We start from the raw sequence: 22,305 nt of genomic DNA on the forward strand, positions 1-22,305 counted from the left end.
TTTTATTTGGTGCGATAACCCTGATTGCAATTCTCTGGGAAAAGAAACTATATTTAACTGACAATGTTATTTATTTGAAATTAATAATACACGTTTTCAGACCTTTAAAAAAGAAAAACATACATTTACAAACATACAATTAACAAATTTTACTCAAAAATAGATATAGCACATCCAGAAAAACGCAGAATTATTCAGTGGTCAGTCATGTCCCCTATATTTTGTCATAGTTGTGTATGTAATAATCGTATTTTATAGATCAATACTTTAGCTGTTATCATATTTGTGGCCTGCAGATGGCGCTATTGAAACATTACACAACACTGCAGTGTTTTTGTACCATAGGCCACTACAGTAGAGTGTATTATACTGTATATATTATAGTATCTACAACTCTTAATGAATGCTCCAGCATACTGCAGCATTAACTATAGTGAACTGATAATAAATGCTGTAGTATACCTTCAATTTTACTACTGTGAACAGTGGTGTGTTGGAGTATATATTCTAGTTGTGGAAAACTACAGTATTGGGTTGTTTGTTTATATTACTAGTTGTTGCGTTACCATAGCAACTATAAAATCACCACAATATATTAATAACTATAGTTATTGTGTAACCCACCGGTTACAGAGGTCAGAGCAGTGAAGTTTACCTGCATAGCATTTCGCTAGCTGGCCTGTCACACTCACACCTCTAAACCTCACTCCCATCCCAGACGAGCCCCCACATGTAACCCACCGATCCTACTGCACCCACCTGGTCTGAGCTGAGATCGAACTGTTGATTCCTTGTATTAGAGTCGGTTGCTCTAACAAGGAGGCTAAAGATGCTGGCCTCTAGCGTCTGTCGCTAGAGCACCTTTTGAGGACAGAGGAGTGAGGTTTACCTGCATAGCACTTCGTCGTAGCATGTCAAATGTGTTACCATAGCAACTGTAGAACCAACACAAGATATTGACATTAGTTGTGTTACCATAGCAACTGTAGAATCACCACAACATATTAATTACCATAGTTGTTCTGTTACCATAGCGACTATAGAATCAGCAAAACATAATATTGACTATAGTTGTTGTGTTACTATAGCAACTGTAGAATCACCACAACATATTATTGACCATAGGTGTTCTGTTACCATAGCGACTATAGAATCAGCAAAACATAATAACGACTATAGTTGTTGTGTTACTATAGCAACCGTAGAATCGCCACAACATATTAATGACTATAGTTGTTGTGTTACTATAGCAACTGTAGAATCACCACAACATATTAATGACTATAGTTGTTGTGTTACCATAGCAACTGTAGAATCACCACAACATAATAATCATTATAGTTGTTACCGTAGCAACTATATAATCACCACATCATATTAATGACATTAGTTACTGTTATTATAGCAACTATAGAATTAACACAACAGATTAATTCAAGTTATTTATAGTTTGATACACAAAGGTTGTTGCTAGAAGGGATACGGCTGTGGCTAGAAGACAACGGGTGTTATTAAATTACCCTTTAATTAACACCTACCCCAAACCCTACCGTTATGGCAATGTAAAAACATTATTTATTGTTGTGCAGTGTCACAAAAAGTATCCTATATTAATGTTTTCATTAAACATGTACACATAAACATCCCCTATGTGCTAAATATTGCAGGTTAACCATGTCTGTCTATAATAATTTACACTTGATTGTATTGCAGTAATGTGCACCTCTCGTAAAGCTGCTTTGAAACAATAATTATTGTAAAAAGCGCTACACAAATGAACTTGAATTGAATGTATCCACAGCTGTATCCCATCTAGACTTTGCCATTCACAAACACCCCAGTATTGACTATAAACGATTGTAGTGTTTCCGCTATAGATGCTGACAGAGGCTGATCATTTTACTTTCAGTCATATCATGTTATTTTCTCATACTGAGGGAGTCTGGAGGAGCAGGTTTGATGTGCTGTGGGAATATTTCTGGTCAAGGACGTGATAATGATGATGAGCATATGAAGATCTGCATTATCTTTGAGACAGCTCTTAACACACTAATGCAAACAACAGCACCTGCCATAGTGAAGGTGAACCCTACGACAAATCTGCATGAGCCCCGAGCAGCACTGCTCCAAGAACTTGTTTTATCTCTAATGATGATTACTATAGATTACACTTGGCACAAAATAAACATAAAAGTTACTCTGGAGTGTTTTTTTTTTAATAAATCAATAAAAAAGTATGTTTGTGTGTGTGTATTTACGATATCTGTGTGTCCATTCATTTTTGTGAGTGTATTTATCTGTCTCTCTGTCTGTGTGTGTATTTATCTGTGTGTGTGCTGCAGGTCTGCTTTAATGGCCTGATAAAGTCTGATGAGTGTGTTCCTCCAGATCTCTCTCTGTGCTGTACTTTGCTTCTGCTGGATCTGCTGCGCAGTGAACACCAGTGTCAGGACAGTTCGCTCGAAGTCCTCCAGACGCAGAGTCCCGCGCTGCTGCTCCAGACCCGCACTGACCCGCAAGATCTCAGAGAGGCTTCTGGGAAGAACATCCTCACACAGGACCTCCAGAACCTGCAGCCGCCGCAGGGAAGACAGCTCTGCATCCGGCACATGCAGCGTCCCATGCATCGCGTCCATGAAGCCGCCAGACAACAACACCTGAAATACACACATGATAATGTAATGACATGTAACGTAATATAATATAATAAAATAAAATAAAATTTAATGAAATTAAATATAATTAAATGTAATTTAATAAAAGAAAAGAAAATATTATAAAAAATAAAATATAATAAAAAATAAAATATAATAAAATAAATGTTAATAAAATTTAATACAATATAATAAAATATAATAAAATAATTATAATAACATAAAATATGATAAACTAAAATATAATAAAACATAATAAAATAAAATATAATATAATAAAATATAATTAACTAAAATAAACTAAAATATAACAAAATATAATAAAATATAATAAAATTTAATAAAATATAATATAATAAAATACAATAAAATATAATAAAATATTATATAATAAAAAACAATAAAATATAATAAAGTAAAACACAAAATATAATATAATAAAATATAATGAATTATAATTAATTTAAATATAATATAATAAAATATTATATGATACAAAATATAATAAAATATAATATAATATAAAAAAGTTATGATAATATAATAAATTGAAATATAATAAAATAAAATATGATATAATAATATATAACTTAATAAAATAAAATGTAATAAAATATATTATAATATAACAACATATAATGACATAATAAAATGTAATGAAATATAAATTAGTGAACCTCATAGAGAAGGCCGGCTTCTTCCACAGTTTTCTGAAAGGACGGGTTGATGAACGCAGGTGTCCCTCGCTTCACTCTAAAGGCTGATGGGTAAAGAGCTGATACACACACGCACGCACCCGTGCACACACACAAACACACAGTTACACAAAGAAAGACAGACAGACAGACAGACAGACAGACAGACACAGACGCAGACGCACGCACGCACGCACGCACGCACGCACGCACGCACGCACGCACGCACGCACGCACGCACGCACGCACGCACACACACACACACACACACACACACACACACACACACACACACACAAAGCTGTCTGAAGGAGATTGTGGTTAAAGATTACCACAGTTTTTTCCAGCACAGATGACTTGTTCACCTTAAGACTAACAATGTGTGCTCACTAAATAAACTCTGTACATTTTGATTTCATGATGAAATGCTTTAAAGCTGAAGATTTCAGAAATGCTTTGACTTTTTAGGAGAGGTCATGTTATTTTTATCGGTTTGCAGCAGGTCACGTGTCGCCAGCATCACACACACATTCCACATCTGTGTGTGCCGATGAGCTGCAGATGTGTGTCGGACACAGCAGTGATTCTGCACAGTCTCACCTTCACAAACATGAACCTGCTGCTCCAAAACTGACCATTAAACCTCTGCTTAACCCCTTACACTACACACTACAGACAAATCACACACACAACACACACTCACTTCTCAACTTAGGAGAACATCAGTGGATCTCCCACGTCATTAGCTCTGTTTTTTACTTTTGTTTTCATTAATTTTTTTATTTTAGTGATTTTAACACAAAAAAGGAAGAAACAATAATAAAAAAAGAAAGAAAGAACAGAGCAAACAGGTCATTTCTCCATCACAGGCTTTTTATGACAACTTTTTTGTTAGGGATTACGATAAACAGGGGGAAATGAACTGATCTGATTACAGGACTGATGAGGCGCAAACTCTCTGGCCAAACTCCTGCAGGTGAATCTCCTACTGCTAATACCGCGGTAATTGAACATCTCTGTTAGATCCTCACAGCTCGATACGGCTCATAAATTCACAGCTAACCCTCCAGCGCTGCTCCGAACGCTTGACTTTCAGGCCAAACACAAACTGCAGACACCCGGCTCGTGTCCTTTACTGAATTTGTGTGTGTGTGTGTGTGTGTGGAGGAATGTAATGAAATGTCAGAGCAGATATACAGAGACACGGCGAGCGTCTGCTGTTATCGGCTCAGTCATCAGGAGTGTGTGTGTGTGTGTGTGTGTGTTTCCACTGATCAGCGTAGTGGCGCAAGGTCAGTGATCTCACATGATCAGCAAACACACACTGAGCATCCATCATCCGTGTTATTCCTCCCAGGTCACGACACACACCTCAGCACAACACTGAACACTTTTAATGTGTTTTGCCCATTTCATTTTACACCACAACAGCGTTTCTGAAGCCTAAAAACACAGTTTTGAAAAGTGTACTTTTGTTTTGGAAGTGATGGCATTCTGGTCTCCGTGTAAACTACACCAGCATCATTTAGTGAAGTCATTTTTATTTCCAAGTCATTTGTTTTTCATGTTTTAGTTGAAAATCTTGTAAACGATTTTTGTAACTAAAATCAACGCTAACAAAAATACGTTCTAAGAATGTTGTGCTAACGTTAGAAAAACGTTGTTTGTGTGCATTCTCTGAGCATTCCAAATGTCCAGCTGCTACAAAAAACATTCCATTTTAAAATTCCGCAAACGTCATGGCAACATTACTTTGGAATACTTACAGAACATTCAAGAACATCAAAAAATAAAACACACACACACACGCACGCCGCACACACACATCTAGAACATTGTAAATGAATCATTGTAAATATACTGATTATCATTATGTTATTACTGTTTTATCCCAAAAGTTTGATTTGTATTTTTACCTAATTACATACAGTTGAAACCAGAAGTTTCCATATACTGTATAAAAAGGCACATATACTGTAAAAAAGAGTCAGATGTTAATTTGACTAAACTTTTTCTCTTTTAGGTAAGTTAGGATTATCACAGTAGTTTCTGTTCTGCTTAATAGCAGAATAATGAGAGAGATATTGTTTGAGAAATTGTTATAACTTTTCTTGAAAGTCAAGTTTACTTGCAATAAGATTATTCTGCCTCTGAAAAAGCTCAGATGATGATGTCAACGAAGTTTCTGATTGGCTAATTGACAACAATAATGACCAGTGTTACATTTGGAGGTCAAAGGGGAAAGCTTACAAGCCTAGGAAACCATCCCAACTGTGAAGTATGGGGGCGACAGCGTCATGTTGTGTGGCTGTTTTGCTGCAGGAGGGACTGGTCCACTACACAGCATAGATGACATTATGAAGAAAGAACATTATGGAGAAATACTGAAGCAACATCTCAAGACATAAGCCAGGAAATTAACACTTGGCCACAAATGGGTCTTCCAAACAGACCATGACCCTCAGCACACTGCCAAATCAGTTCAAATGTGCTTTAAGGACAACAGAGTGAATGTTTTGGAGTGGCCATCACAAAGCCCTGATCTCAATCCTATAGAGAATATTTGGGGAGAGTTGAAAAAGCTTGTGCGAGCAAGACAGCCTACAAATCTGACTCAGTTACACCAATTCTGTCAGGAGGAATGGGCCAAAATCCCTTCAAACTATTGTGAGAAGCTTGTGGAAGGAGACCCAAAACATTTGACCAAAGTTTTACAGTTTAAAAGCAAAGCTAAATAAATACCAAGGAAATGTGTGTAAACTTTTGACTGTTAAGAAATTAGAAATTCTCAAAAACAATTCTCTCATTATTCTGGCATTTAGCAAATGTAAATCACTTAGGTAATCCTAACAGTCCTAAAATAATAAACGTTTAGTATGATTTACCATTAGAGGATGGTTCAGGATTGGTAGAGCTACGCATCGATGAATTTGCTCTTCAGTGTTTGAACTCTCAGTAATGATTAAATCACACTGAACTGAGCTAAACTGAACTGAACTGAACTTAAACACTAAAACCTGAACCACACTGTTCCAGTTACTATGACCATTTATGTGAAGCTGCTTTGACACAATCTACATTGTAAAAGCGCTATACAAATAAAGCTGAATTGAATTGAATTGAAGACATTTAAAATAAAAATTAAATGGTTATGTTCCTTTTTTTAAGAGTGTATGTAAACTTCAGCTTTCAACTGTATATATATATATATATATATATATATATACACATATATATATATATATATATATATACATATATATATATATATATATATATATATATATATATATATATATATATATATATATATATATATATACATATATATATATATATATATATATATATATATATATATATATATATATATATATATATATATATATATATATTAATGTTAACTTTCAAAATGCTTTTGCAATACATATTTAACATTTGTCAAACCAATAAAGCAATTATTGAATTGAATTTTATGTTGAGATAAAAATAAAACGTGTGTAACATCTGATCATAAGGAAAGACCAGCTACTTTGAGCAAACACTCTGTAGAAGTAATTAAAAGAGCACTGGCAGAAGCTGCTGAGGACATTCACTATTGGCTAGAATACAGTTGTGGTTTTGTTTAGATTTCCTTTATTCTTTTATTCTTTTCCTTTTTATTTTGGAGCTCTCTGTTTGACTTGATTTAATAATGGTGTCTTATAAACTGTGCAGTGGTGTGTTGTTGTAGTGTGATATTGTACCTCTTCTCCAGCGCAGAGATGCAGTGATGGACATCTGACACACGAGCCAACACACACACACAATCCAGACGACAGACATGCTGATCCTCCCGTCTCGTCCCGTCCGGCAGACTGTCCCACACACTCTACAGTAAACAAAACAGCAGATCAGACAGACACAGAGAGAGAGAGAGTGAGAGAGTAAACAGAGTAGGAGTGAATAAAAGAGAAAAATAGTAAGAGAGAGAGAGGGGGAGAGAGTAGTTAAAGAGAGAAACATAGTAAAAAGAGAGAGAGACGCCCCCCATCAGTTTTCTATTATCTCTCGTCCATCATCATAATACCTATTTCTCCTCCCTCTTTTACATCTGGAACATGTGTGTGTGTGTGTTTCATCTGGAAGTCATCAAAACTCAAAGACAATCTGTCTGTCCGTCTGCTGCTTTCTGTCCTTCTAACAGACTCTAAATTCAGCAGCAGCAGCTTCTGCAGGCATCAACACACAATATGTACTGTATGTGTGTGTGTGTGTGTGTGTGTTAGTGAAGTGAGTCTAGATGACGTGTGTTATTGTTCTGATATTTAAGTGGAGCGTCCGCATGAAAACAGTCTGAATTCCTGAGTCCAGAGCAGAGACTGTGTTGTGTTTTGATTGGCGACAGACGGCAGGAGAAGCAGACGTTCTGATGAAACAAGAGTCCAGCGCAAAGAGCTCAACGCTGGAGAGAGATTCACACACATCTAGATGAACAAGTGTCCAGTCTGATGCTCAAAAACACAAGCAATATCCAACTAATACTGGGAAAGTTCTGCCAAAGTTCTCTCAAAGCTATTAATAAACATTCTGGAAGCACTGAGAGAATGTTTGTGTAATGTTGTGTGGTATTTAAGTGTAAAACAGTAGAAATATTAGTTCAGTACATTCAGAAGTTAATCTGAATGTTAAGTAGTTCTTTGCACCTGTGTGAACGCAAGGAGAACTAAATAACACAATGTGTTCTATGAACGTTGCCAAAAGGTTGTAAAACATTATTTCTGAATGTTATCTGAATATACACATGTATAGATTCGTGATTTGTACCGATCACCACCTACGGTTTGCAATACACATCACCTGCGGATTAATGATAATTGTTTTTTTTTACTTGTAGATTAATCCTAACTTTGTAAGGATCGCAGAGAGATCGATCGCCTCATGCATCATTCAGATTACATGTATGAAAGCATTTAGGCTTTCCTGTAAAGTATAATGATGACATAAGGAGTTGTGGTGGGTTATTGGGGATGTGGTGGGTTTCTGAGGTCATTAAAAGTGTTTTCTGTCACTACTTGTTTAAACTGCATTAATGCATTCAGTGTAAGTTGCACAATTAATTACTGAAAGATCGGGATCTCACCACCACGCAAAATAAATGATAAATAATGGTGATTTGCATATCCTCAATTTAGAATTCTAAGGTTCTATCTGACATTTTGTCAAAATTGAATTATTGACATATTCTTATCAAATGACAACTTATTTACATAATGGGATGTTTTTTTTATAAGTTGTTTACATTTTAAGACTTTATTTAAAAAACACATGTTATGCACATACTGTTTGCTATGGAATGCAAAAACTTTGAAGCTCAAAATCATTCAGAATGCAGAGAGAACATTATAATTCTAAGGTGACGATATTTTGTTTATTAATCCTTCCAATCACTGCATACAAATCTGTGTTTGAGAAACGCACAGATCAAGAAAAAGATTCAGTCTTTAGTCTTTTGAGTTAGTGATAAAGTTACAAACAGTCAAATAACACAGAAGTTCTGGGAGAACAGTTTATAGTTTAGATAAAACCACTGGTGTTTATGGTCAAGATTAAAATCATGTGCAAACATGAAAGTTGTAGGCAGCAAATACATTATTTAAACAGTAGGCGGCGACGATCAGCCATCAAAAATACGCTACTGAATAATTCATCAGAAATGATCATCTAGCAACGAAACATGAAGTTTTATGAGTTAATGATTTTCTTAATTTTATTTTTGTTTAATAAAATTAGATGTTCTAAGTTCTGTTTGTTAAAACCAAAAGTGTCTTGCGGTGCTGTTTTTGTAATAAATGGAAAGTAAATGACATTTGTCTTCTCCCTTTTTGGCTGATCCGAAAAATGGTCCGATCCCTGACTAAAAAAACTATATTGTGATCCAAACCATGAGATTTGTGATCCGTTACACCACTAGTACACACACACACACACACATATATATATGTGTGTGTGTGTCCCCGTGTGTGTGTCCCACTCAAACATACAAAAGTCTAATGTCTTGCATGTTTGATGTTGTGCCTTTTGGTTCTTCCTGGGATTATTATTTATAAAAAAAAAAATGGTGAGTAAAAAATGATTCTCAACTTTTAGCTAAATTTGACAAAACTTTCCTGCTAGATCTGAAAATCACACATAACAAAACACACACACACATACTGTCGTCATTCATCTCCTGTGCACTGTGTCACGGTAGAATACTATGGCGAGGGAGGAGTCCGCGAGTAAATACAACTTGTCAGTGAACAGCGCATTAGGAGTCAATCGCAGCCCTTTCTGTTGAGCGCGTGACCAATCATAGACGTTTAACAACTCGTTCGACAACACTCAAAAAGCAAGCAGGATAATTATTTACGCTTGTTTATTTGCTTTAAATGCTCATGTTGTTCTGTGCATGTGTGTTTGATGCAGTGTTATCTTTCAGCAGGTAATATTAAAGTACAGTTCATATATCTTGACTGCTTGTATTAAATGACAGAATTGTATTTCAAAAAATATAAAATGTATTTAAAATTGATCCATTTTAATGCAAGAATTGTTGTGCTGTGAAGTAAAATACGAAATTGTGCATGGAAAGCATCGTCAATGCAACGTGATGCACCGAGATTGAACCCAATCGATGGCAAGATAATCGTAACCGAACCGTGAGACCATTGTAGATTCACACCTCTAACACATACACAAATAAACACACACACACACACTACACATAAACACTTACATATAGACACTCTTACTTGCGCATACACACGCGCGCACAAGTTAAACACATAAGCACACACACAGTCATATCTCTCCTTAAGACACACTATCACAGACACACACACACTCTACATGGAGTGTTGCTGCTGAGTGAGAGTGTGTGTGTGTGTGCATGCAGCAGGTGAATGAGTCGGGAGCAGCTGGTGTGTTTTACCTGAGCACTGGCCCCCATCAGCAGCTTATTAAAACACACCACACACACCGCTGTGTGTCCAGCAGATGCTGCGAGTGTCCTGCGGCACACAGATGGCTGAGCTCTGACAGAGAACACACACACACGCCTGCCGAGGAGCACTGATCCCAGAACACACACGGCAGGAAAATATTAGTGTTTCTGAGAAGGAACGAAAACCCCTCAGGATGAAACAGAAACTGATGGTGAAATGCATCATGGGATGTTTCCTTCCATCTCTTCAAAACAATGTTATTGTCGTTCAATTAATCAATGATCAAATTCAATTCGACAGCTCTGAAGATAAACTTGTGCCGATATTCAGCGGAATTTACTTTGATGACCATGCAGTTCAGTTCAAAAGCACAATGTTGAATCTATTAAAGGGTCACGAAACACCAAAACACATGTTTTGAGCTGTTGACAGTCGTATATGTGTCCCACACTGCTAAAAACACTATTAGGACACCTATATTTCACTAAAAAGTGTAAAATGGTTGTTTTTGCGTTATTTCAAGCAAATTCGTACTTCCGGTTTAAAACAAATTTTTGAAGCTGCGTCACGGTCATGACATAATAGCGTGTATTCCAGCGTGCAGACTGGACGTCTGTGCCAGAGTGAGTCTTATTACGTCTTACAGTGTGATGCATTAATGCATGAGTAAAGCTTGGTTCAAACCAATCAGCGCGCTCTATTGTGCAACTTCATTAATATTCATTAGTGTCACCGTGTTTACGCCACAGATACGCCACGTTGTGTTGGCAAAACAAGCGTGAAGTGTTGCTTTTATAGTTTGCTGCAGTGAAGTTTTGTTTTCATTTTCTCTCTGTGAGAGCTCAGCTGGAGTCACGTGTGGATTAACAGTGTACGCAACGCTCGACAACAATAACTTACGTGTCTAAGGAGGATTATTGTTTACCTGAGAGCTGTTCTCATCTGCAAACGCTGAGATCCGGATTCGCTTGTAGTCTCCTCTTAATAAAGACGCGGCTCTAGTTGCTGGTGATTGTCCTGTCTCTACAGATTTGGTAAGTGAGTGACCAGTGCTCTTTGTTTATTCAGTTTGTTTGTATCGAATTAAGTTAACTATTGCACTGAGTGCAAACATGTTAGCACCGCATTTTGTGACCGGAATAACACACGCGGCTTTCTGACACTACCTGCCGTGTGCATCTAAGTTTCCAGGAAATGCTGAGTTTTTTTTTTTTCTCTCATTCGCCGTGCGGTATCAAACACTGCATGAAAAATACACGCTTAGAGCAGCTCCTCGAATCAAATATCTCGTTTGTCGCGAGCGGCATGAATGAATTCCCTGAATGAAAGAGCCAAACTGCAGTTAAAGTCCAACATTTAATAATTTGGCAAATAATTCGACTACAGATGTCCATGTAGGTTAAACACCATCTCTTTCTCCTGTGTGTGTATTTTGACTGAAACTCGCGCGTGCCCAAATAGACACTCCCACACCATCCCACTTTAGTTCCTCCGACATTCCCCCTAAACAGAGCTGGACACGCCCACTTTTCTGACTTTTTCCAAAGTAGAGGTGTGAAAACACCCTGCTGAAACGAGGGGGTTTCATGGCCCTTTAATGTTGAATATCATTGCTGTATATGGTCTCACTTTATTTTGATGGTCCGTTTGTTGAATTTAAGTTACATTGCAACTAATTCTCAATATATTACAAGTCTAAACCCCTAGTTTGGGGTTTAGGGTTGGGGTTAGTGTAAGTTGGCATGCACTTGCAAAGTTTCCTATAGTCAGTTAAATGTCTGTTGAAGGAGCAGTATCAGCAGATACTAAGCAGACTGATACTTAAATGCACCATCAAAATAAAGTGTTGCCTGATTACCATGAAAAGTGTGTAAACTTGAACTGAATTAACCCATTTTTATTCAAATCCTTTTTAATAATTTCAGAAAAATTCATCAGTTGGGAAAGAAATCATATTTCAGAAAATAAGGAATTTAGCTAAATTTAATTAATTAATACTAATAATAACAATTTATTTATTATTTTCCTTCGGATTAGTCCCTTAGCATAATGAACCAACAACTATTCCAGCATGTGTTTTACACAGCGGATGCCGTTCCAGCCACAACCCAGTACAGGTTTTAGTTCAATGTAGTTCATCAATTCCCCTATAGCGCATGTGTTTTGAAAACCGGAGCACCCAGAGGAAACCCACGCCAACACGGGAAGAACATGCAAACTCCACACAAAAATGCCTACTGACTCAGACCAGTGACCTTCTTGCTGTGAGGCACAGTGCTAACCACTGAGCCACCCTAATAATAATAATAATAATAATAATACATCTTATTTATGATGCACCTTTCTTAAACTTAAAGCTAATTATATGTCAGTAAAGTTCAATTAAGCAAGATTTAATTATGAAACATTTAGTTCAGATTAAAGAAGCTCGCGGCAATCAGAGTTTGATTCCCGCCTCGCAGTCCTATGTTGATCCTTCCACTCTATACACTCCTTATACTCTATACTGTCCTGTCCATTTAAGGTAAAAACCCCGAAAAAATTAAATTAAAAAGTGGAGAATATCATTTTTGTTTTTTTACAAACTTAAAAAAGTGGCATAATTAAATATAATTAATTGATTTAGAATTTTGTTATATAAATGTAATAGATGAAAAAAAAAAATCAAGATAATGAGGTAATGTAGTTATCCAGGCACAAATGTAACTGACACATAAATCAGAATAATAATGATAATAATGTTAATAATAAATAATTATACTTTTAATTGAGATAAATCTGGGATTTAGTTTGTGCATGTGAATGTAAAAGTGGAGAAATCCTAAATCCTATTGAGTTTTAAGGCAATGAACTTTTCATTTCTTTTTCAACTTACAAACTTAAAAACAGAGTAATAAGTAGTAGCCATTTAAAGTTTCTTAAATTTGACCAAGATATTTTTTTTATTAAATAGTTTCATCACATGAAAAAAATACTATAGTAATTCATAGTAAATACTATGGATGTTTTTGAACCATACAACAGTAAAATGTATTATACTAAGTGTATTTGTTCTCTATTTCCACCTAGGGATACTCACCTCGAGGCCTCTAGAGATTATGCAGCGCCATTGATGTGATCCAAGTCCTGTAAAAACCGATGATGCCAACCATAGAGGACTTCTAGAGGTCTCCGTAATCCTGGACCAGGCCGTATCCTGAGCAGATGCTGTGGTGGTCATGGAGGAGTGGAGAGCATGAGACTGATTCATGAAAGATCCCAGTGACAGACGAGTCTCCGCATTGATGCTGCAGGCTCACTTGAACACCCACCGGTGACCTACTCACACCTGCAGCTTCTCCACGATGGACATTCAGTGTTCTGCAGCCTTGCAGCTCTACACAAGAAGTTTGACCTGAGGAGAAATAGTCATGCCCAACGGAGCCTGGTTTCTCTCAAGGTTTTTTCACTTTGGTCAATTGGTGAAGTTTGCTCCTCCACTGTCGCCACTGGCTTGCTTGGTTTGGGACTTGTGGGGCTGTGCATGAATTGATTTGCTCTTCAGTGTTTGGACTTATTAAACCAGACGGAACTGGACTAAACTGAACTCTGAAAACTGGACGGACACAGTTTACTGTTACTAGAACTTCTGCGTTCAGCTGCTTTGACATGATCTACATAGTAAAAGCGCTAGAGAAATACAGATGAATTGAATTGAACTGAACAGTTAGTTAATGAATGCTCCAGCATGCTGTAGTATTGTCAATGGTGAACAGATCAAGTGTAAATTGCTCATGCGTGTGTGCTGATGGCCTGTTGGTGGCGCTGTGGGAGTGTGTGTGTACATGTGTGTGTGTCCAGCGCAGGACTCTCGTCTTCAGCAATACTTAAAGGTGTTGTTGTGGGCTCGGGATCCAGGTGGGCGCCCTTGTGAGCCCCTTGAGGTAATTGCTGCTGTAAACCTCAGATATGTAAATGCCCTGCGATTGTTGGCTTTGTGTCTCTGAATAGCTATAATTGCTGCACCGTGATGTCGCGTATAAAAGCACCGGTTTATCTGCTTTTAAAGCGAATGAAAGAGTGCGATGGAGAACAACATCTAAGACACCAGCCCTGCATACGCTAAAGCACACTCCACTGACCTGAGATCTGACCCACAGACACACTTTCACAATCGCAGAGAGCACAACAACACGCACGGAAGAATTTCAGCTAGACTCAAGTGTAGCTTTAAACATATGAATCTAAAATAAATCCTAAAAATGTAGAGGAATTACCAACCTACATCACACAGGACGTTACATGGGTTCAACCGTGCATAACGGTTGCAAATAGAGACCCGTTGCAATAGCAAACATGTGGTGTTGCGCAATAGGATGTCAATAATTGAAAAATTAACTTTTACCGTACACCACACGGCTTTTAATGCCATCCGCAGACTTCTTTGGCTAACAGTCATCATAAGAGCTGAATGGAGTGAGGAGCTAATTAATAATGCTGGACACTTCAGTTATCTTCTTATGTCAGGTAAGTTCACGCTATGCTGAATCAGACACAGGCCCGTGCAGAGACCTTCAAAGGGGCATGTGCAGGATAACATTTTGGGTGTTGGGTGTCGCTAGGGCCCTTCAGATCACTTTGGAAGGGCACTTTCTATTCAAGACTAAAAAGGGCATGTGCACTGCACAGGTTGAGCCCCATGTGTGCACGTGCCTGAAGACACATCACTAGTTTTTGATTGCAGCGATGATTTCAGCAAACACAGTCAAATATGGTGAATTAAACTGCAGACACTGAATGCTAAGAATGTAATGTTTACATACCGTGCCGTACAGCTGCAGTTCACTGTCAGAATGCAGTTGTTCTGCTTGTTGATGATGATGACCCAGGCCTTGTACAGCTCTGTCTTCTTTTCTTGTCTTTAGCTAGGCAATACCTCTGTTTTTAGCACTACATGGTGTTGAATCTGGTCATCATGGAGCATTATTTCCTGCACATGACCACACAGAACAACATTGTTGGCATCCAAACATTGTAGGCCTTTAACTTCTCTCTTGTAAAATCACTTGGAGTTTCAGTTGTATATTTGGGGCTGGATGCTCCGCCATTTCCTCTCATCTAATGTCTATTTGGAGGGTGCTATCGCAAATGCACCTGTCAGATAAACGCCGCTCACTTTAACGTTAATTTTGGGTGATGAGCTGTTATAATACACTGAAATATATATAATAGGTAATCAATATAACTTATTTCTAAGACAACAAAAAACTCAGCATCAGATGTCATTCTCTCGCTGTATATGCTAGCGCTCCTGGTTGTTGCTGCGCGCACAGCCTGAATATTTACAAACCGGTAATTCGTTGTAATAAAGTTCACGGCCCTTTGGCCGCCGGGAAGAAGGAGGCGGAGAACCGGAGCAGTTTTTAAATGATTTATTAATAACAGTAAGGGCAGCTCCTCACGGAGACTGCCGTCAAACTGAAAGCAATGAACTGGGATTTTAAATATATAAATATATATTAGTGGTGGGCAGTTATTGGCGTTAACGCAAGACTCTTATTGCACGAATAAAAATATATCGCTGTTAATCTGTTCTCAAAGATGGGTGGGGAGCTGGGTCTGTTCTACGCAAGCTATGATGACTTTCACCTTGATATTTTAGCACGGATGTATACCAGACCAGTGAGCCGTCTGATAAAAGAGTGCCCTTCTGAGTCAAATCAGCAGGATGCCTGACATTAACTGCAGTTCGGCAGTTTCACTTTCATTCATGCCCCTGTGACAAACTGGGGTATTAGACGTAAATAAGGAGTAAGGACTGGTGAGAGTGTTATTGAATTTATTAACGCACGCCAAAGGGAAAGAAAATAACTTACGCATTTCGCAATGTGTGTGTGTGTGTGCGCGGTCCTTTGCTGACAGCCGAGTGTGTGGATCTTGTCAGAAAATATGGCAAAAAGTCGTACATGACGGTAATAGTTTGATTGCAGTGTTTACTTTAATAATGCCACTAATATCTGCAGACTCCACATGTCTTAATTCCACTCCTGTTTAGTTCAGTTATGACTTAAGTGCGATTAAAGTTTCGAGCTTATGTAAGCTACAGTTCAACATTGATGTTTAATTTAGTAAACACAAGCACATCTTACTGAACATCATTTATTTCCATCACCAATTATCATAGTAGAACAGTTCCTCAAGCAGTTTGTGATGCATTTTGGAAACAGGAGATGCGCCCCTGGTCTAATGCGCCACCTGGCTTGAGAAAACCCGTTCTTAAAGACTTATTATTTGGGTAGCACACATATTCTGAATGCAAATGAGCCATTTTAATCTAGATTAATTGTAATGCCTACCTATAATACACACACACGCACGCACGCACGCACGCACACGCGCACACACACAGACCTAAATGAGACGTTTGGCACAGACACTCACCCGCAGGAGGACAGACAGACACTGGGTCACTCGTGGTGATGATGATGATGATGATGGTCTGCGGTTTTTCCCACAGTCTCAGTTTACTGATCCTGAATCACAGCACTAAAACACTGACACAAAAGCAACAGCACAAACTTTCAAACCACTCGAGTGTGTGGAAATGCAGAGGAGATTTCCATTTCTGGGTGAACTGTCCCTTTAATAAGATCCAAGATCTTACACTCAACGTAAGAGTGTTCACAAAGCAACTGATGTTCACTGCTTGCTATGAAAAGGAGAAGGTTTGAGTTGGTTTGAAAAAAAAAGAAGAAAGAAAATTTAGTATTTAAGGACAAAACTGCAACAGCGATGTGTGTGTGCAAATACAGCAAATGCAGGTTTGATCGACAGCACATTTGCATTAGGAGAATTATGGAGAAACAGACGCGTCTTGCTTGTATGAGCGAGATAATCACGCTAATGGAGAAATGTTTTAGAAAGCCAGCCGTTTCCACACTCAAATAAGTGCATCGAGTGTGATTTCACAGAGAGAGAGAGAGACAGAAAGAGAGACAGAGTACGGGAGAGTGTGAGTGTGTGTACTGTATAGACCATTTTGAGGAAAGTAAACAAAAACAAATGTCTCCAGCGTGTTTTCTATTTTACATTTTTCCTTTCTCAAGTTTCCGAGAATCCAAAAAGAGCCACATATTGATAAATTTAATTATTAACTAAATATTGGAAAAGTTTTAGTGTTAGATTATGAATAAATTGCCTCTTGTTACAGTTGTAAAATAGTTTGAAAACAAGCAGGAAATGGTCATGGGCCACTGGCAACACCACATTGAAATGGCCTATGCTATAATGATGATTATAATTGAATCATTGCAAATACCCTGATTATTATTGTTTTATTACTGTGTTATCCTTTATTCTGATCTATTCTGATTATTTTTTAATTGATAAATGAATATTGAAGAATTATAAGATTTATTGAATATATATATATATATATATATATATATTCACAGTTCAAGTCAGAATTATTAGCCACCTTTGAATTGTTTTCTTTTTTATATATTTCCCTCATGATGTTGAACAGATTCAGGAAATGTTCACAGTATGTCTGATAATATTCTTTCTTCTGGAGAAAGTCTTAGTTGTTTTTTTTCGGCTAGAATAAAACCAGTTTTACATTTTTAAACACCATTTTAAGGTCATTATTATTAGCCCCTTTAAGCTATTTTTTTTCGATAGACTCCGGAACAAACAATCGCTATACAATAACTTGCCTAATTACCCTAACCTGCCAAGTTAACCTAATTAACCTAGTTAAGTCTTTAAATGTCACTTTATTCTGTATAGAAGTGTCTTAAAAATATCTAGTAAAATATTATTTACTGTCCTCATGGCAAAGCGAAAATAAATCAGTCATTAGAGATGAGTTATTAAAACTATTATGTTTAGAAAAGTGTTGAAGAAATCTGCTCTCCATTAAACAGAAATTGGGCAAATAATAAAAAGGGGGGCGAATAATTCTGTCTTCAACTGTATTATATATCTATATTTACTAATACTACGCTATACTTTTTAATGTAAACTTTATAAATGCTTTGGCAATACATTAGTAACATTTGTCATGCCAATAAAGCAATTATTAAATTGAACAGAGGGGGACAAAAAAATCTACCAATCCATCAATCAGAGACACGTACTTCACACAGACAGTATTAATTCTGTCTGAATTTCAGCAAGCCACACATATACAGTATGTAACCTTGTGTATTTATTAATTTTTATTAAATATTATACATAATTAACTTCTTTCTGAAAATACATGGAGTGCTCAGCATAACTGAGTACAACACATTTTGAAAGTGAATATGTTTTATCAATTTCTCAGTGAATATAGACAGTATATTGCTGGTGCCTTTAAGCAAAACAGTTTGATTAAACAGTATATACTTATATATTAATATAAGAACTGGTCACCAAACATCTTTAATGAATCATTTTTCCTTCTCATTAAATTTGCATTTAATAATTTTCACAACATATTACTACAGGGGTCTTATTTTTGGACTGTGATCTTCAGGTAATAAATAGATTAGTTCTAGTTTTGTCTTTGGTACTGACTAATCTAATGTATAAGCACACAAATATTACTGTAAAGCATCCAGGAGAAAATATGAATTTAAAACAAAGATCTGTGTGTGTGAGAGAAAGTGGATCTGTGTGAGTGCAAGTCTGTGTGTGTGTGTGTGTGTCTGCGGGGGCCGTGAGTGTCTGACAGCTTAATTGCAGGTGCGCGCGCTCAAAAGCAATTAAAGGCAGAAACACAGACAGACGGAAGCGCGCTCGTGTTTAAGACTCAGTTCAGGCTCTGCTGATGAAACATCATCAAATTCACTGAAACGTTCACGCAAACACACACTGAATGCTGATTATTCACACTGTCTCTCGGAAAAAGGCGCGGGTGTGATTGGACGTGGGATGTGGAGTTGAGAGCTAAGACTGAGCGATATCACAAAAATATATTGTATCATAAAACATATAGGAAAATGGCTTTAAAACAATTAAAAACTGCCTTTATTCTAGCCGAAATAAAACAAATCAGACGTTCTCAAGAAGAAAAAATATTAGAGGAAATACTGTCATCAATTTCCAGCTCTGTTCAACATCATTTAGGACACATTTGACAAAGAATACAGATTTCCCAGGAGGGCGAATAACCATATATGCACAAATAAAGCATTGTAAAGCATCCTGTATGTGATAAAAATGAAAGAGAGACTGTAAGAGATGTACTCATCTATGCTGGACGCTGTATATCAGGATATCTTACAGCTGTGGCGTGTGTGCAGTGCTGCCGGCGTCTCTCAGACTCCCGCTGGTGGCGTTTAATGAAGCGCGCGGCTGTCAGACGGGGCGGCTCTGACCTGTCGAAAATAGTCACCAACATAAGAGCTGATCCACATCACCCACACAGGCAGAAAAGTCCAGAAAAACAGCAGATTAGAGCAGAATCAGGAGCACACATCACTGCTAAATCAGAGCCACAAAAATGCCTCATTATATTTGGCATCAACAAAAACATCTCCTGGGTCTTTTGGGTTTAATGACATTATTTTCATGGCAACTAATTACCATGGTATCATAATATATCTGTATGCTTGTGTTATTATTGTCAGACTCGTACATTTAAGATTATCATTGTGTGATTAAAATGATTCAGATTTTAATAAAACATTTTAAATAAATTTGATTAAAAAAAAAAATTATTCTTTTAATAATTTTTCTTTATGTAATATTTAATGTTGCATTAACACATTTTTATAAGTATAGTCAAATGTATAACATTATATATATATATATATATAAATATATATATATATATATATATACACATATATATATATATATATATATATATATATATATAAATATATATATATATATATATATATATATATATATATATATATATATATATATATATATATATATATATATATATATATATATGTGTGTGTGTGTGTGTGTGAGTGTAAAATAAAATGTGCATTTCATGCACAAGTAATTTATATTTTGGTAACATGAAATATATACACTCACTGGCCACTTTATTAGGTACACCTTACTAGTACCGGGTTTTGCCTTCAGATCTGCCTTAATCCCTAGTGGCATATATTCAGCAAGCTACTGGAAATATTCCCCCAGAGATTTTGCTCCATATTGACATGATAGCATCACACAGTTGCTGCAGATTTGTCGGCCGCACATCCATGATGCCAATCTCCCGTTCCACCACATCCCAAAGCTGCTCTATTGGATTGAGCTCTGGTGACTGTGGAGGCCATTTGAGTACAGTGAAGTCATTGTCATGTTCAAGAAACCAGTCTGAGATGATTGAGCTTTATGACATGCTGCGTTATCCTGCTGGAAGTAGCCATCAGAAGATGGAGACACTGTGCTCATAAAGGGATGGACATGGTCAGCAGCAATACTCAGGTAGGCTGTGGCGTTGATGCTCAATTGGTGCTAATGGACCCAAAGAAAATCTCCCCCACACCATTACACCACCACCACCAGCCTGAACCGCTGATACAAGGCAGGATGGATTCATGCTTTCATGTTGTTGAGGCCAAATTTTGACCCGAGCATCCGAATGTGTGAGCAGAAGTGGAGACTCATCAGAGCAGCAACGTTTCTCCAATCTTCTATTGTCCAGTTTTGGTGAGTCTGTGTGAATTGTAGCCTCAGTTTCCTGTTCTTAGCTGACAGGAGCGGCACCCGGTGTGCTCTTCTGCTGCTGTAGCCCATCCGCCTCAAGGTTGGACGTGTTGTGTGTTCAGAGATGCTCTTCTGCAGAGCTCGGTTGTAACGAGTGCTTATTTGAGTTACTGTTGCCTTTCTATCAGCTGGAACCAGTCTGGCCATTCTCCTCTGACCTCTGGCATCAAAAAGGCATTTGCACACACAGAACTGTCGCTCACTGGATATTTCCTCTTTGTTGGATCAATCTCTGTACAACCCTGGAGATGGTTGTGCGTGAAAATCCCAGTAGATCAGCAGTTTCTGAAATACTCAGAGCAGCCCATCTGGCAGCAACAACCATGCCACGTTCAAATTCACTTAAATCCCCTTTCTTCCTCATTCTGATGCTCACTTTGAACTGCAGCAGATCGTCTTGACCATTCTACATGCCTAAATGCATTGAGTTGCTGCCATCTGATTGGCTGATGATTAGACATTTGCGTTAATAAGTAGTTGAACTGGTGTACCTAATAAAGTGGCCGGTGAGTGTATATGCACCATAATAAATCTTGCTGACTCAGCATTTTTAGGTTTATCAAATTAACTTTGAGTACATCAATCAAACTGACATATATTAAGTTAAACTTTGCATAACATACTTAAAATATTATTATTAAAATAAGCTGGCATGATTTTTTGACGTATCATTTTTTGACAGTGCACACAAACATGCACACCCACACTTTATTCAATTATATTACATATTCATTATATATAAAATATACATGCATGTAAAAGTGTTGTAATTCTACAGCCTGAGGAGAATATTTAAAAAAGAATCTACATAAAAGGTCAGCTGAAACACAATGCATTATGGGACACAGTATCTCACACGGCATGCATGGAACATTAGCATGCATAATGTATGCAAATATATCAGGCCATGCATACATTAAAATGTACATTCAGCACACTCGATGCACTCTTAATACATATATAATAATAATAAGATAATAATATTTGGCTTACATTATATAAAATATAAAGGTTAATAACGAGTCTCTATATATGAGCGGGTACAGCACACTAAATCGCTGAATTCTTATGTCATTGAGTAAAGTCTTTTAAAGTTCAGGCTGTTTATCGTCTTTGCTGGAGTTACAGATCAGATTAAAGTTGATTCGACACTCGTTTATTCCAGTAACAGATGCTCTACAGCGGCGAATAAAGACGCTCTCACAGAAAAGGAATTGAATGCGCTGCGAGAGAGTGTTTATCTGATCAAACACAAGGCTTTATTAGCGGAGAGACTGAAAACAGCACAACTAATAG

The 22,305-nt window shown here is 37.2% G+C and overlaps 1 protein-coding gene across 10 annotated transcripts in view; it reads right to left on the minus strand.

The window, feature by feature from the left end:
• Window positions 1–136: 136 nt before the first annotated feature.
• The window catches only part of fam180a (family with sequence similarity 180 member A), a 41,443-nt gene continuing 19,274 nt past the window's right edge, over window positions 137–22,305 (minus strand). For 4 of the 10 annotated variants that reach the window (XM_073946846.1, XM_073946847.1, XM_073946849.1 and 1 more), the window contains 6 exons: window positions 19,562–19,655; window positions 16,735–16,847; window positions 15,117–15,283; window positions 7,096–7,220; window positions 3,332–3,429; window positions 137–2,657 (listed from right to left, as the gene is read on the minus strand). In XM_073946846.1, the coding sequence (XP_073802947.1) occupies window positions 2,322–2,657; window positions 3,332–3,429; window positions 7,096–7,174 (513 nt within the window). In that variant the 5' untranslated portion in view covers window positions 7,175–7,220; window positions 15,117–15,283; window positions 16,735–16,847; window positions 19,562–19,655 and the 3' untranslated portion in view covers window positions 137–2,321. Of the gene's footprint in view, window positions 2,658–3,331; window positions 3,430–7,095; window positions 7,586–10,301; window positions 10,697–11,905; window positions 15,284–16,734; window positions 16,848–19,561; window positions 19,656–22,305 lie in introns of those variants that run through there. The other 6 variants (XM_073946848.1, XM_073946852.1, XM_017355239.4 and 3 more) reach the window with 6 other exon arrangements.

The sequence above is a fragment of the Danio rerio genome, chromosome 4, assembly GCF_049306965.1.
Source record: "Danio rerio strain Tuebingen ecotype United States chromosome 4, GRCz12tu, whole genome shotgun sequence".
Lineage (NCBI taxonomy): Eukaryota > Metazoa > Chordata > Actinopteri > Cypriniformes > Danionidae > Danio > Danio rerio.